The sequence below is a fragment of the Acanthochromis polyacanthus genome, chromosome 5, assembly GCF_021347895.1.
Source record: "Acanthochromis polyacanthus isolate Apoly-LR-REF ecotype Palm Island chromosome 5, KAUST_Apoly_ChrSc, whole genome shotgun sequence".
Classification (NCBI taxonomy): domain Eukaryota; kingdom Metazoa; phylum Chordata; class Actinopteri; family Pomacentridae; genus Acanthochromis; species Acanthochromis polyacanthus.
The window spans coordinates 27683334-27701422 of NC_067117.1; the positions used below are offsets into that span (position 1 = coordinate 27683334).

The 18089-nt window shown below is 39.7% G+C and overlaps 1 protein-coding gene across 1 annotated transcript in view; it reads left to right on the forward strand.

Annotated features, from left to right (window-relative positions):
• fbln2 (fibulin 2) overlaps positions 1 to 18089 on the forward strand; it is a 92561-nt gene that overhangs the window by 64128 nt on the left and 10344 nt on the right. The window contains exons 9-14 of the mRNA XM_022202999.2: positions 3695 to 3829; positions 7020 to 7157; positions 10160 to 10303; positions 12023 to 12151; positions 15613 to 15738; positions 16899 to 17015. Of these exons, the coding sequence (XP_022058691.2) occupies positions 3695 to 3829; positions 7020 to 7157; positions 10160 to 10303; positions 12023 to 12151; positions 15613 to 15738; positions 16899 to 17015 (789 nt within the window). The remainder of the gene's footprint in view (positions 1 to 3694; positions 3830 to 7019; positions 7158 to 10159; positions 10304 to 12022; positions 12152 to 15612; positions 15739 to 16898; positions 17016 to 18089) is intronic.

The window sequence follows — 18089 nt, forward strand, 5'->3', positions numbered from 1 at the left end:
CCCTGTCTCAAACCAATTCTGCAAATAAGCCAAGACTGACTTCATTTACCGCAGCTTGAACTTTCAAAAAAAAAAGAAATCTCATCGTCTGCTGGGTCCAGTGTGGAAGAACAACAGGGTGTGTTTTCTTCGGTGCCTAATAGTGGTGCCTGTCTGACATCTCCCTGTGCTCGGCCTCCTCTGCTCTCTAGATGGGATGCTTTGAAAACTGCTGTCTCCTATCCGAGTTCAACTAAGCATTTGTATTTCTCTAAAATAGACTCTTTGTTTCCACCTTGTATTGGATCACTTCACTCCTCACAACTGTGTAATGTGGTTGTCCCCAAGGGACCAGTCAGGGGAGGTACAGGGACCTTAAGGCAATAGGCACTTTTTTTCCTCTGCTTTTTCCTCTTTGAATGACGCACTGGAAATAAGTCTGGCCACCAGAGCTCTGTGGTGAAAGGAGAAGGCGACTTTCTGCACCACTGGCAATACGCAAACACTGGAAAAGGTCCCGTCCATCCCTGGGCTTAGAGGAGAGCAGGGCCCAGAGGATCGGGCGGACTCAGCGCTCAGCATGATTTGCCCCTGGAAATATCCTCTCTGCAACGTAGATAACAGATGTCTCTCAGTTGGGGAAAAAAATGGGGACATTTGCAAAGGCAGCTCCCAAAACAAAACAAAACAAGAGTTTGCCACCACAGCACTGCTTATGTGCTTATGTGTGCGTCCTGTGTCTCTGCAATATCAAAGGGCGAAACTGTTCATTCCAGTACGATGAATGTGTTTGCTGCAGCTCCTCAGAGGCTTTATATAACACATTAAAGTATGCTCTGTGCTGTGAGGAGCGATGCTTGTGTAGTTCTGTGAGGTGAACCTTACAAGAAAAGAGCTGCAGATGATACTCACACACCAGGTACACGCTGAAGGCCTCACATCAGTGTTTTTCCTCCTCCTGCTCCCTGTGGGACGGTGTTGAAAGCCATGCAGTTCATTCAAATTCCCCGTAGCGCAAGATTTAAAAGTCGAGAAAAGACATTTCAGTAAGGGACTGCCAACAGACACACAAGGGCAACACAGGAGAATATGCTCCCCTCTCGTTCCTGATTTTCAGTTTTCCAGCGTTGGCTTCTTCATGCAGATTCGTACGAGACCTTTTCACCAGGTTCCCTGAGGAATGCAGCATATTTTGGGGTGATCTTCCAAATCTGGATGGCTGCCGCACCCTCGCATGCACACAAATGCGCACACACACACACACACACACACACACACACACACACACACACACACACACACACACACACACACACACACACACACACAACAATAATCCCAGTCCAACCCTATCACCACATCCAGCTAATCGGCTGTGCACTGCGATGCATGATAAGGGAATGCAGCAGTTTGATAAAGACGAGCCACAACAGAGCGGCGATCCACTGTCTCAGCACGGGCCCAGCAGTGTCATAAATCAACACGGCCTGTTTACCGGCTGCACTGCTGTTTGACTGATAAAGATTTAAAGGTTCGCAACTGTGTATTTATTTTATTTCACACAAACAAGCATAACAAGCAAAATATCACTTAGCCTTTGCCAAGAACTGATATTTTTACATTTAACTTTGGGTTTACAGAGCAGTCGCTGTCCAAAGTTGATATAATGGTCTGCCAAACAGCTCTCCAGCACACACTCTGTCAGGGTCATGTGTGCAGAATCAGTGGGATTAAAAACAAATCTTGATTTGGTCCACCAAAAATATTGTTTTTTCTTTTTTTTCTGCCGTCACAGACATGTCAGCTTTTTAATAGTGTAACCAAAACGGAAAAACTTATCATTTATATTTTGCACTTTATTGGAAAAGCCCCAGCTTGTGAGAATACCACTCTTTCTGTGCTGATGGCCAAACAGATTGTAATAGTATAAAGCAGTAATTGCTTAGCAACAAAACAGAAAACAAAGCCCTTAAACACTGAACCCACATTAAATATGCAGGTACTTTTTACTTCCATGCATGATGACACGTCCTGTCTAGTGTTGCAACTCATGAGCTACTAAACATTAATCGCTAACTTCCATCTGCATGTTAGATCAGCCACTCATAAACATGTCAGCTAAAACACTGTACGGCTTCAGTGAATAGCTGAAAAAAAGCCATTCAGATGCTAGATCCTCTAGTCCTTGATGCCAAATTACTTATCTCCACACAAAGTTAACAAAAGTACAAGTTATTAGTCAAATATCAAGCAGACGAATAGCAACATTAGCACTCATATGGAGCCATTAAAGGTCCCACACAACAAAAACTGAAAAATACTGAAGTGAGAACAGCTTTATTGGGAATTCAGCTGTATTATAATGCAGCAAATGTGAGCACAGAGAGCAGGAGAGAAGCAGACAGATGGACCAGCTGAGTTTAGGTTGTATTGAAGCACAATCATGAAGACAAATATGAGAACATGGCAACACAGACATGAAAACAAAGTGACACCCCAGATCCTTATTTACTGGTATCAAATTACAGTGTTGTCATCTGTGAATGTCCCTCAGTGTTGCAGTTTCCACAGAGCTCTACCTCTGATCACACGATCAAAACTAATGGTAATTTTAGCCATTTTAGCCGCACAACATGCTGCACATGATTTTCCTATTGTGGTGACATTTCCATCATAAATGCAAGTAGTCCACTGGGTCTTCAGTGAATCAGATGCTGGGAATGGCTCTTGCAGTCAACAGCAGAACATTCATGTGCTTTGCTTGTGGCTGCAACATTTTAGAGCAGTGAAATGTCACAGTCACGATCTGCAGAAGCAGCTGCAGAAAGCAAACAAACCCGGTAACCTGCGAGGCAGCCGCTCACTCTGAATGATTGGCCTGGAAGCGGTGAGAGGGCAGAATTAGACAAAGTTTGAGCTAGACCACTGTTGGTTAGTTAGATGTGAGGCAGCGCCTGTGTCGAATTCTTACTTGCTTGTAAATCTGGGAGGCTAACCAGTTAAGGGGGCAGCTTGAGGAAGGGCAGAAGTAAATGTTTTCATATCTTAACAGCGTTCGTTTATTTTACACTTCCAAGTTCATAACAACCACAAAGGACAGTAAAAATGGATTTTTCCTTATGGGACCATTAAAAATGCCTGTAAAATGCCAAAGTAATGAGCTGAAAGACAATGAAATGCTCCAAAGAAGCCGTTGCTTTCACACAGTCATTAGAATGATTATCATAGAAATATTGAGTTGTGCAGCTTTAATCTTCAGTACCACTACTCTACTGGGTTAATAAACTAGAGTTACCGGTGCATGTTGTTTCCGTGCTTCTGCTGGTCCACCCACTCACAGGCTTTGAGCTATAAAAGCATCTCAAAAGACCTTTTTTCTTCCTTTCAATAATTACAAAACTATTAACAATGAATTTGAAAACCATTTCATGGCTTTGTACTACACCAACCAATGAAATTTGTGCTTGAAACTCTCACAGTAGCTTCCCAGCTTGATGATTTTTTATGCACTTTCCTGATATCCCTCAAAACTCTTATATGTAAGAGTGATTTTCTTTGTTAGTCTGTCCGTCTCCTGCTGACTCATTTGAGCTCCATGAAGAAAAGCAGGAGCACGGGAGCTGACCTGTCCGTCAGCTAACTCCAACCTTCACCTCCACCTCATAATCGCACCCCCACACCTCCACACACAGTCACCTTTGTCTTCTTTCTGCAGACGTGGACGAGTGCGCGACCCACACCCACAGCTGCCGGCCGAGAGAGCGCTGTGTGAACACAGTGGGCTCATTTGTATGCGAGCTGCAGGTCACTTGTCCTGCAGGCTACCAGCTGAGGAACAGTGTTTGTGAGGGTGAGTTCATTGTTCCTGATGTACTTCATTAGGCCAATTTAGCCGGCAGTCTTTCCCAGATGCTGATGACGTCTTCTTCGGCATGCACTGCAGGATTTACTTGAACTTGATTTTATTGGTTGAGGAACAGAAATTAGACACAGTGGACAGCACAACAAAACCACCAACACAGAATAATGTTTAGTGACAATATTCTTTACATCACGGCTTCATGTGTTTTTGCTTTGCACAGTTACAATATAGTTAGGGCTGAGGAAAGAGTAGGAAAGCGGCCAGTAAAATAAGGTTAAGGTTTGCTAAAAGTTGCAGTTGTTCAGGTTTCACTCATGGTTTATTTGTGATTACCAGAAATACAACATACTAGCAACTAGTCTGTCCGTATGAACTGCAGCCAAACAAACAGATGTTCTAATCAAAGTAGGGATAGGTCAGTTATCTGCCTGCCCAATTATTGTGGCCATATTTGGCTTTTACTCGATTGTCAATGCTGGTATATTATTGAGTAATTATTGATGATTTAAATGTGCATCTTCAGGTCTGAAGCAGCAACCTCCGTCTGTCTGTCCTCGCTCTGTGCGCTCAGAAATGTCTCTCCAGCAGAGACTGCAAAAAGTGAACAAGAGACACAAATTTTTTTGCCACAAACCAGGAAGTTAGCTTCTCTCACAGTGGATAAGGCTAGCGGCTAAGTTAAAAGTCAGTCACAGATTACCCTAAAACAGAGTCTGGAAAACGATAATTAATAATGCTTTAAAATATGAATCTTAGTTTGCAATAGGAGGGATAAAAGAGAGGAAAATGGAGAACAGCAGACGTAACTGTAAAAAACTGAACAATCTCAGTTGAGCGTCCTAATTTAATCTCTCTTATTTCTATTTCATGTATTCAATTGCAGCCACCCTTGTTAACAAAGAAGCCTAGTCATGAATGATGGGTTGTTTGTCATTGCAAGCTGTCAGAACATTACATTTAATGTACAACGACCCTGAACAACCCATACTGGTCGAAGCGTAATAAAAATGGCGATGGTCAACAGCATAGGGGAAAAATATTACAAAGATTGTATTCAACATTAAATAAATGACTTTGTACAGAGAAATCTATGTAGAAATGCATGTTAAAAGAGCATTTCCTATTTCAGTGACAGTAGTGTTGTGCAAATATTGACCAAACTGTCAAAAATGAATACTGTTTAAGGAGGTCATCGCTCACATTGTGATTTCATCAGCAACCCAGATTCCTCCTCATCTACACCACAGAAAACCTGTCCAGGAATTAGCCTGATTCTAAAACCCTATGAGCATTTACAACCCCATCTCCATTCCAGATCTGGACCATATACAGCACATACCCTTTGTCCTAAAGCTGCACTGATTAAAGCTTATGGATTACCTTGTTATGCACAATGCAAGAACACAAAAATACAGAAACGCACATTTAATAATATTTAATTTTAAAAAAAATCTTGTTTTTTTTGTTTGAATGTAAAGCATTTGATTTGATAGGAAATTGTGGTTTGCACTAACTGTGGTATCAAAAACAATGCCTTTATTTTGGCTCCTTTGTAATAAACTTCACCATGTGGCTTTGCATCAGTAGAGAGTTTACTGTCCTGCAGATGAAAGTAAAATTACAAACTGAAATTCTAGATTACATATGTACAATTGATTGAGGATGGGAATGATCGACCCCATATTGCCACTAAATATGAAATAGTCATATAGAGAGGAAATTAAAGAATGTAAACACACTGAATGACTAAGGATTATGGCTTTAAACACTCACTATATGCCCATGTACCACCCTGACCACCACACTAAAGGCTGCACTACTTTATACAATTGAAATGTGTTGGATTTAAATTGTTTGGTGTCGTGTCACCCAACTTGAAAACTTGCAGTAGTTATTTATGTATAGTTGTAACTTTTCATTGCCTTCAGTGTATTTGAATTTCATAACTTGCTGCTTATCTTTGGCTGGAGCTCATATTTGTGTTGGACACTCAGCGTTGCCAGTTTTTCAACAATTTGTAGAGGACCCAGCAACCAACAACACCTAAAACCAAGGAAGCTCATAATAGATGATCATGCACACACACACACACACACACACACACACACACACACACACACACAGGCTATTCTGGTCCTGATGTTTGTCATCACTTCCCCTCTACCGCTTTCTCTAATTGTATCATTGAAAACCCAGAATAATGTGTCCTTAAAGGGCCCCTTTAGGACTCCTTTATTGATGGCAGACAATTGTTTTCAAAGTGGCTCATTAACAGGAACAGGGTATATTTAGAAAAGCACGTTTTCACCCTCAGTCCCTGTTTAGATAAATGCAATCCACACCAGTCATTTTAGTGCCAACATTCCGCTTAAACACTCAGGGAATTGCATGTCTGTGGTCATGTCGGAGCTTTAACTCAGTCAGTGAAGCTTCATAAATATGTATGTTAATATTTTTTGGCCCCAGTAGTGATGTTTGTGCTTGAGCATATGCCCAGGTTCTATGTGACAAGATAATCACCCGGAGAGGCAGCATTGCGCAGGCGGTAAAGCACTTTGAAGCTCCGTGACTCGTGTCATCAGCACTTGGCACCAGGGAGGACTAATCAATGTAGCCAGATAATGAAGGTAATATTTAGTCGACCATCCAACAGGGGAAAAACTAATTAGCTGCATGAAAGCAAGGAGAGATCTCTGCTGTGACGGTGGAAACGTGTCCCTCCACTGATGATTGGTGGAGAAAAACCCCAATTAAGACCTTCCGCTCAGAGGGCCCAGGATAGCGTGAACTCGTGAGAATGAGGCTCGCGGCGCAAAACCGAACAAATCTTCCATTTTAAACTTCACCCATCGTTCATGAGATTCAATAACTGTCATTTTTAGAAGTTTTGCTCAGCTTCCGTTAATTGCAGAGTCGGATCAAGTGATGTTTTTTATTGGAATTCATCTTCCAGCTAAACATTGGCAGAGGAAAAGTTTGCATTTCTGGGCTGCTGCTGCTGCTGCACATGTTTGTTCTGCGCTTGAGCCACAGTGCCACCTGCTGTACTGTTAACAAGCTGGGAGCTCAGGTTGAAGCTGAGAGAGCTGATTTGAGCCCCGTACAACAGACGTATTGATTATTTTGGCTTGTCAAGATGACATATTTGAATTTGTTTTCATCTGTTCTTTCTCTACAGACATTGATGAATGCCTGGCAAGAACACAGAACTGTGGTTTGGGATTTGTGTGTGAGAACACAGTGGGCTCTTTCATGTGTAAACCTAAACAGAAGTGCATCAGTGGCTTCACACAGGACTCTCACGGCAACTGCATCGGTAAGAGAACATCAGTGCTGCTTTTCATTGGGTGAACACAACTTTTAATACAGAATAGTGAGTAGAGAGAAGGCAGGATCTACCAAGATGAGGTGTCGGGCCCCAACAACAACACAATTTTTCACATTTTCCATGCAGTGTGTACATTTGCTCCAACCCGTATTGACTGTGTAATACTTTTCACTGTTAATAAAGGGAGAAAAGAAATTGACTTGCACAACTATATCATAATGTGAATTTTGGGACTAAAGAAGCCACCAAAGAATGGTAAATGGTCTGCACTTACATAGTGCTTTTTGACCTTAATGTTTCTCAGAGCATTTCACAATGTGTTTCTCATTCACACACACCAGTGGTTACAAAGCTGCTATGCACAGTACTGCCTGCAATCGGGAGCAACTTTGGGTTCAGTGTCTTACCCACTTCAACAGTTATTGGACCGCCAACCTTGCGATTAGTGGGCAACTTGAGCCGCAGCTGTCCAGAAAGCTTAGTTAGAAACTAAAAAGAAGGTTCCTTTTTACTGAAAGTCTAAGGATTACTAAGACCAAGATGAACCTACAAGGACAAAATATGGGCATTGGTTGGAATTAGGAATTAGGAAGTGAGTCTTCAAGAACATTTGAACATCACAGAAAGACAGCAAGGTGAGAAGTTCAACTGCTGGATGGCGACTGAATAACTTTGGAAATCCCTTCCTCCCACTCATTATTTGGGATAGAAGAATATAGGGTTGAACTTCTCATTTGTGAACAACACGTTGGAGGCCTTTCTAGAGACTGAAAGTTTATACCATCATCCCCTTTTTTGATCGATATTACAATTCCCAACTCTTTTAGCTCCACATTCTGGTCTGTTTCGATCAGATATAAACACTTTTAATGTGGTCAGACTACCCACTATATGGACCGCTTCTTTTCTAGTATCACCATCAGCCATAGCCTCACCAGATCACTTTACACCCTCATTTGTCATTTCTCCCCCGTGGGCTATTCAATCAAGGCCCAAAGACACTATATAAAGACATAGTTTGAAATTTTAGCTATTGTTGACTCAATTCATTGCCGAGAGATGTCTGATGTATCTGTCTGTAGCATATGAAGACATATGCTGTCTACCATGAGACAGCTTATTGGCCTAAAGAGTGAAGTCAAGAGGAAACAGCAAATCTGCCTACCAGCCCCTCCAAAGCTACAGTTGTTAAAATTATCTGCAGATTATCTATTAAACCAGTGTGGCCATTGTTTTTTGTGTATGAGGTGTCAAAAATACATGTTCCAATCACAATTTTACAGAATCCTTCAATGTCACCTTTAGTTTCACATGTTCAGAAGTCAAACATAATCAATTTACTCTTATAAATGACTAAGATGGGCAGTAAGTGCAGAGTTGAGAATATTTAGAGCTTTTATTTTCTTGTTGATTCAGCATTTGAGCTCTATTTAAATGTAATGTCTTTTTGTTTCATCTGTACTAAAACCAAACTGTAAAAGTTGTGGGGTTTTTTTTTATTTGAGGGTTTGTTAAAAACTATTTCTTGGATGGCTGCTCCACTAGCTACTTGGTAAAACTTTAGAAAACTCCCAATAAAACCTCAAACTGTTTTTGTTCCACTTCAGTTTCTTCTGTGTACCCAACACACAAACTCTGTAGTAACACAAAGTAACAAATAACATCCCACTTTTGTTTAAATTATTTCTCGATGTTTAGAGAAATATCATGTGGAGTGAAGTAGCCGTAACGTTCAGCTTGGGTGCTGCTGGGGTCATAAAACTGTCTCCTATACCTCGGCTGATGTACAGCGACGCAGAGCTGAGTAATCATCAGTTCTGAAACTCCCAGCATGGCTGCTGCACATACATTACAGATCTGTCACTGAGGATGAGTGGCTTCCTTTGGGTGTCTCCAAATGTACATCTGTATGTTTTAATAATCTCATGTAACTGTTTTTTTAAATGATTGTTCCCCAACTCCACTGTGACTTGTGGATCTGTTGTTCATCCACTGTTTGGTATTTCAGTGACTTTATTAGTCCCTTGAAAGTGCTTTATTAAGTTACTTCAAGTGTTGAAATTCAGAAGACAGATCCTGAATTTATGTTTTGATGAGCCCAAATATGCTAGCTGGAATAGTTTAGAATAAAGAAGGATAAGGTTGCATGTCAAAATTTTCAGGTTTCTGAACTCAGCTGACTGCCTGTAAAGGAGCAGCTTCAAGCCTGAACACAATATAGACAAATCCTCAATTCTGGTTTTGATAAACCTGAGTATGCTAGCTGGGAATAAGGTCTCATGTGGGCAGCTTGTCCAGGATTCTAAATGCAGCAGACTGTCTTTGAAGGTGCAGCTTCCAGCCTGATTACGATGTAAAGGAAACACACTCCACCACCTGAAACCGGTTCCATCACTTGCTTAGCTGAAGCACTGAGCAGTGCACACACCAGCTAATGTTTGCCACTTTAGCTGCACTATGTTAACAGGGTCTAGTTAAACAGATAGCCAGTTCAGCATTACATTAAAACCCTCTATTCTTATATATGGAATTTCCAAAGCTACCACTTCATAGAGGGTATGGATTTAGATCCCAATAACTTGCTGAAACTAATGCATTGACTTGGAGAGAAGAAAATCCATGGGAGCAATGAAGAAACAGAATTTATTCTGGAAAGAACTCAGTGTAGTTAGTCATTTTGATGGAGGACGGCATGGAAATCCTGACTTACTGGAGTGTGTATTTCAGTGGAACAAGCCAGGTCAACAGCCGCAGTCACATCAGTTGAAGATTAACAGTAGAAGGTTGTCAAACATTGTTAACCACTCCAAAACTGCCACTTTGTGTTTGCTCAGTAGCATTACCACAATGCCACCAAGTGAAGAACTAATTACACAACTCTAATTGTGGAAATGGACACAGGTATTCCTGTCAATCAGGATTAATGCTCCTACCAGTCACTCTTCTCTGCAGCCCCAAGGCCTGATTTCTGTGTCTTTGTGATCCTGCAGACATAAATGAGTGCAGCAGCCTGGATGAGCCGTGCAGCTCAGGTTTTAACTGTATCAACACTGTGGGCTCCTACTCGTGCCAGAAGAAGATCGTAATGTGCAGCAACGGTTACCATGCCAGCCCCAGCGGAGCCAAGTGTGTCGGTGAGATTTAGCACTTAAACTTGCAGCACTGACGCAAGAGGATGGCATTGTGGAAAGGTGTGAATGAAGCACTGACATCATTGTTTTTGACTGAGACGGAATGAGTCATAAAGAGGAAAGAAGACCGAGAGTGAGCCCAGATATCATCCAGTTAGAATGACTCATGTGGAGAGATATTAAATACATATTTATATGAAAAAATGCGTATAAAATGGAAAATTTTACCAGAAAAGTGTAAAAGAATCTAAAATGTTTCTTCTTGTTTAAACAGTGACAGGTTTTTGAGAACAGCTGTGTGTTTTCTGTTATGCTAAATTATAAACTAACTGTGTGGTATAATTACTGCATTTAAAATAAAGGCACCACAGTAGAAACTCAATGCAACAAAAGTCAGCACACATTTCATTGCTGAGATTCAGTTATTCTGTTTTTCAGTACTTTGTATGTATATCTTTATTTTTTACAACAGACTCTGTCCTTATATATCAAAGAATATGATCCTAATATCCATCACATTTCTTTTCATGTTCTTTAGCAAAGATTCATCTTGCAATGTGGTGTCCAAAAGTAGGCATGGGTTTCTCCTTCTTGGACACAATCCATAGAGACTGATGTTTAGTCCTTTGCAATATCTTTACTGTCACAGAAACTCAGATTTCCAGTGATTACCCCTGTGCCAAGGCTGAAGCACCCTTTTCCCATTTATTTTGCACAACAAGATGGTGCAAACAGCACCCTGTCCATGGCATCAGTTTAGGAGGATGGCCACCGTGGTTCTGATCAGTGGTACTGTGGCTCCTTCTATAACTGCTAAATTGTATTTGGTTACTAATCCTCCCAGATCCTTTCCCATCTTTGTGAGAACTCCCAACTAGATTTGTTCCTATGGTAGTTCTTGTCCGTGTGGAGCCATGACGCAGATAGACAGTCCATAGGTCCAAAACTGAGAAATTGCTGTTGTTCACAACTCATTTTCTAACTTCATTTTATAGACTGACTGGAAACCGCAGGTGTTGTTTCAGTTTTTCATTTAAATGTTCATAATACAATCATTGAGAGGTGATAGGATTTGAAATCATTTGACATTTAAGTGATGCACAATTAAGTTTTTATGTCTGTTGTACGCATTGTGTGATTGGCTGTTCTTTGGTTTGAATGAGCCAGCAGCCAATCACATGACTAGTGATATGTGATAGTAATAGAGAGTAATTTTGAACAGTAAAAGTAAAACTGACAACACAAGACTTTTGAGGGTTTTTTGTTTTGTGTTTTTCAGCAGATTGTCACTAAAAGGAGCCATGCCCTATTTATACATAAATAAATGCATAGAATTAAACCTTAATACTGTTTAAATAAGTAAGTTATTACCCCCTCCACCCCAGCCCCTTACAGGGAAATTAGCTGCAGAGACCTAAATCGCTTTTTGTACAGGCTGAAAACAGGTTAATTTCCACTGTTAGGTTGAACATTTACCATAGGAGCCAGTCTCAAGTCACCATTTGAAGATTCTGCTGCTTCTTGCACTTTTACATCATGTTTCAGCTGCACAGTCTGCTGTTTGGTTAATACATGTCTCAGAAGCAGCGAAAGCAGGAGCAGCATATGTATTTTGTGCATGTTCTGTGTCTGAATAGGAGGCTGTCTGTGTTTAAGGTAAACCTACTCAGATGCTCAGCGGGTCACTGCTGAGGTGCTTCATGTTTCTCTCTGCCTGTCTAGACATTGATGAGTGTCAAATGGGGACGCACCGCTGTGGAGTGGGCCAGATTTGTCACAACCTCCCTGGCAGCTACCGCTGTGACTGTCAGACGGGCTACCAGTATGACGCCATGCGCAAAGTCTGCACTGGTACGTATCACCGTGTCAGACCTGCAAGACGAGGAGCAGACTGAAGGTTCAGTTGTTCTGGAGGCAGAAGTCCTCTCACTGGATCATTTAAACCTCACTTTGGTGTAAATGTAATGTCAGATGTTACCAAATACAAAACATGTGACACGATAATTAGGTTATTAGGCTTTCAAGACAAAACGTTTCTGAGGGTATTTGTTAAGATTGTGACCAGAATAGGAGATTTTGGTCCAAACAATTAAAAAGACGAGACTCTGTTGCTCTTTTTAACTGAGAAAAATGGTACATTAAGTGGGTTTACATGCATATTTTCAATCTGCGCATAACATACTGTACCTGACTGTAAACATGGAAAACCTGAAAAAATACGGCTAAGAAAACTAATGTATCACTAAAAACATTGAAAATATCATCTTACAACTAAAACCTTGCTCACATTAATGCATGAAACAAGTCAAAATTCAGATCTTCTAACATTTTCTCCACTGTTTTATATTATTCAAGGTTTACCTGGCCTTATTATGCATTGTTAAATCAGTTCATTGTTCCCTCTTGCTCTGCAGTAGTTAAATGTCATTCGACTACAGAACTAACGCTAACAACTGTTTATCACGTTGACCTGAAAGCATCTAACAATTGGCATAATGATAGTGGATCAAAATATGAATTCATTTGCAGACATTGGGATACAGGAAGGAGAACATGAAGACAGGAACAGGCAAGTGGGTACAGGAATAATCAGCAATAACAGGAAAGAGAACAAGATGTACAGACTGTTCCGTAATCTTGCAGCTCGGACGGAAAATGTTTGCTCGTCACAAGTTTTGAATTTTTACCCTCAACCTACTTTTATTTCAATTACCCGAGAGCCAGTCATTCTCAGTGAGCCTCTATGAGAATAGTGAGTGAAGGAAAGATTGCAGATGTAGTGCAGGTAACTGAGAAAGCCATCATCAGAGCGATTTCGTGGAGGAATTGAGTAAATTGCAGTGCCTACAGAAGAACACTGTTTACCATTCCCACCTACAGCTGTGTCGGTGAGCAAGTTGAACAACCTGCTGACCTCTTAAGAGCAAAACCAAATTTGAAAAATAAGATAATCATGTAGGCCGCAACCCTCCATGAAACCCACTAAAAGGGAAATTTGATAGCTAATGGTGTGGTCACATCTAAATTCTTTAAAAAGCAACTGCCTGTATGTCATGAAGAGAACAAAAAATAAAACTTGGAACACATTACACTGTTCCTAACTAATCCTGGATGTGCAATCTGTTCTTTGCAACGCCGCAGGTCCTGAATCAAGTTGGTGATGAAACTATTCTGACTCTTTCTCTCCCCTCACTGAGCAGAGATTATAACCTTGACTTAATCACCATCTGTCTTTCCTAAAAATAGAAAGAACATGTTTATTAAAAAAAGAAACGACGTCACAGACATTTGGAGTGTCTTTCTTATGTAATCTGATGACATCTCTTGAAAGTAAGGTACAGACATGATGTTCTGTGCGGGTCCAGATGGAGGCGATGGCATCAGAAACCCAAAGTAAAAGTCTAATAATGACCCTCCTACCTGAGCTGAGAGCCACGGTCACACCTGATGCTCCCAAATGCTCCCAGTGCAATCCTACTTACTTTGACACAGTTTGTTCCGACTGTCGCTCTAAGAATACGTAGGTCTATACGGAGCAGAAAGAGGTATGAAAATACGCTATTAATTGACAAGATTTTTTGTGTAAGGAATGTTGAATGAAATGAATGAAACTTTGTAATATTTTCAGTTTATTTTTTTTACTTGTCAGTGTTTATTGGTAAGTCAAATTCCATGTATGGTATGTTAGTTATAGTTATTTGTAAATAAAGTTTGGAAAGTATGTTATAGGTCTGTAAAAATACCATCAAAAACTGAGCAGAGTTAAGTGGAAGTTGAACATATTCATAATTGTTGAATAGGAAATGAGCCACTCTGAGTAATTTTATTTTTATGAGTTTACAAGTACCTTCGTATCAATTTGAATTAGAAAACTTCCCAATGCGGTTAAGAAGTGCAAGTAAGGATGAAGAAACTGAAGCAATATGCAGGATCAGTTAAATTAAGGCAATAATATATGAGTTAAGTGTCACAAAAATACAAATGAAGAATTTTTTGTTAGTCTTTATTTTTTAGTCCTTCTACTCTTCACTCTATAATAATATTACTTAGGATAGTAATTATAATAAGAATAAGCATTATTATTGTTTTTATTGTTAGCATCATTGTTATTATTATAATTATTTTTAACATTATCATAATTACCATTGTCATTATCACTAATATATATAATCCTAGCTTTGGTTGGGCTTGCATTTTAGATTTCTTCTAGTTATTTGGAATAAGAAGTAGCCAATAAATATAAAAATTGGATTACATCTAATATCTGATTAATATATTTATTATGTTTATATTATATTAATATTATATTTATATTGATATTGTTGCTATTATTTTCTATTATAATTATTGTTATTATTTTATTATTATCGTTGTTATGAAAAATGCAAGGGCTGCACAGTGGGGTAGTGGTTAGCACTTTCGCCTTGCAACAAGAAGATCCCCGGTTCAAATCCCGGCCTGGGATCTTTCTGCATGGAGTTTGCATGTTCTCCCTGTGCATGTGTGGGTTTTCTCCGGGCACTCCGGCTTCCTCCCACAGTCCAAAAATATGCTGAGGTTAATTGATAACTCTAAATTGTCCGTAGGTGTGAATGTGAGTGTGATTGTTTGTCTGTATATGTAGCCCTGTGACAGACTGGTGACCTGTCCAGGGTGTCCCCTGCCTTCGCCCAAGTCAGCTGGGATAGGCTCCAGCACCCCCCACGACCCTAGTGAGGATAAAGCGGTGTATAGAGAATGGATGGATGGATGAAAAATGCACCCTTTTTGAAAAGAAACATGAAGTCCACATATGTGAATGCCAGGTCTTAAGAGGTAAATAATAATAAAAAATATAGAGCAAAGAATACATGGTAAGTATTTCTTAGGCAAAACTTCTTAGACAAAATTTCAGTCTGATATTATTTTTCAAGTTATAAAAATGGTCAAGCTGGAAACCACTGGAACCAAAATCTTCAGCAATTTGTAGTTAATAATTACCTTGAAAAATATATTTAATAGCTGAGAATTAATTGACCACAATTATGATGGATTTTAGCTTTAGAGCTAGTGTTCATATCAAATACTTTAAATTTTCTAAAGATAAGCTTGCTATTTGTTTTCTCATTTGAAAATTGTCAATTTTAATCATCTGACTTCAGTATTACTATGAAATATTGTTCTTAATGCTGCATCGTGTGTTTTGAAATTATAAAAATGTTCTAACAAGGTGGAAAAGTCGTTTTGTGTGTGTGTGAATGGAAGCTGGCGCTGAGTCCTTTGTGGGCCCTGAAGGTATCTGCTGTCTAATAGCTTCTCCTCCATCCTGACAGATGTAAATGAGTGCTGGCGCTATCCTGGCAGGCTGTGTGCCCAGACCTGTGAAAACACCCCGGGCTCCTACCACTGCTCCTGCACAGCTGGCTTCTCCCTCGCATTCGATGGCAAGAACTGTGAAGGTACGCTAGACTGTGTTTTTATTTTTTTTTCCTGCCTCCACCATATTGGGAGTATAAATGCTGCCTTGCTTAGACAGACTGTCATATTTCCCTTGAAGAACTTGAGATGCAGAGGTTGGCCTCTGGGGAGAATGTCAACATCAAAAACCAATAACAGCCTTCGCACACACTTTGGAGATTTTATATATTAATAGAAACTGTTTATGAGTCCTTTGTAAAGTCTTTGTTATCAGTAAAAACTGTTTTCTGCTGGAATTTAATTTCGCCTCCATCTCCTGGATGCGGAGGCGTCTCCTGGTGCATACATAACGGTTTCCAGGTTCAGCCGCTGTCAGTCATCAGTGTGTTGGAGATGTGGTTGTGATTTAAAGAGCAAAGCTGACCAGGAGGGCGATTCATGTTACGTTCAGCTCGTCACAGCCAGAAACTGAAGGAACTTAATCAAGTTGTGAAGGTTTCTGTTCATGTTCCAAAGGTGAAGCTTTGCATTTATCAGGGTTTATTATAAAAGCTTGTCTGAGAGACATGATTAGGCTTTGATTAGAGCTTTTCAGGTTAATTTGTTCCAGACACTTGAGGCTTGTCTTGCTTGAACCAGTGTAAGATTACAGCTGAAATGACTCACAGGCAAAAATCCCATTTATTTATGTATTTCTTATTCATTTTAGTTTTTGTTTTTTATTGTAGTGTATCTAGAGCATGATACATCTTATTCCAGAGTTCCATTGTTCTTAAAAAAAATCTATTAAGAACATGTTCATTCATCACTATGAACACACACTGCAGTTATTTTGTTGTGATTAAATGCCATATAAACCTTCCTGCCATATTTATTAAGAATGATTTTTATATTAATCCACAGATGAAAATAGTTCCCAACAAATGCACAATTTTCTACAGCTGTCTGAGGAAATTACTCAGACCCTTTTAGATTTTTATTTTTCCTTTTCGAAATAAAACAATATCAATTTGACTTCTTTAGTACTAACAAATGCACTTCACACCAGACAGACATCAGAGAATATTACCGAACGGGCTCATGACATTTATTTTCTTTCCATCAGATTTGTTGACGTTAATAAAAAATACAGGATAAGTGCTGTATTCTTCTGGAAATACAATGACATAAAGATATCTATTTTTTTCTTTTCTGTGCTCAGATGTGAACGAATGTGACAAGAAACCTTGCAGCCAGGAGTGCGCCAACATCTACGGCTCGTATCAGTGCTACTGTCGCCAAGGTTACTTCCTGAAAGAGGATGGACACACCTGTGAAGGTGTGCTTTTCCTATACTAAGGTGTAAACTTCAGTAGAATAAGTTGCTCTGTTTCCACCAAATGTATAAATAATGATGCATTATTGCACTTTAGTATTTATGTCAGAGGTCCACTCATTGGCAACACAGGTAAACACGTGAAGTAAAATGTGATTTACACTGTTAAAGAACTGTTATTTGAACTATGTGTTGACCTCAACCATATTATATTGGGGTGTTTTTAATGTATTTCCCACCTCATTCACAAACTGTACTCCAGTAGAACAAAACTACAACCTCAGTATTAAACATCCTATGTAGTGCAGTTAATACCTCTTTGCAAAACTTGAGTAAAATATATCCGTTTTATAAGTCTGTTGTCTGGGGTGTTTTACGCACCTAAATTCTACCCTTGAATAAGAAACACACTGCTGGGCTGTCCTAAAATGTAATATTATTAACAATATGGAGATGAAAGTACATCATTACAATGGGGAGAGACTTGACTCCTGTCTCCCTTAAAGAGTACAACTATACCAGCTTTTACCGTGAACACAAGCTCTTTTTTTTCTATTTTCTCATTGTAAATAGGTCGTGCATTCAAACCATGCTAGCAATGCTGAGCCCAGCTTTTCTAAGCCACAAACCTCCTGTGTCAATATATCTTCTTTGGTTGGCCTTAAACTTAAACCTTTTCACCCACTGAGCAACTTTTCCATGATTAAGGTGAGCTACATAAAAGTTGCTCTACTAACGTGAAATAGTTCCCCAACAACAAAGATACATGTATGTAAAATTAACAAATAAATAGTAAATGATAACCTATAAGCTCATGATCGATTTACTTTCACACTGCCCTGTTGGTTTGGAGTACAGTAGACATCTTTTTGAAGTACCTAGTAAAGTGCTAAGGCAGAGTAGGAGTTTATAACTTGATGTGAAGTTGATCTGCTACCGAGTGGTCAAAACAGCTTTTTTATGTTAAACATTTCTGACTTTGGTTCTCCCCAGCCATAGTGTCAAAAAAAGACAATTTAGAGGACACTCATGCAAACCTATCCTGTCTAGTACAGAACAGTTTCTCATTCCTTTACT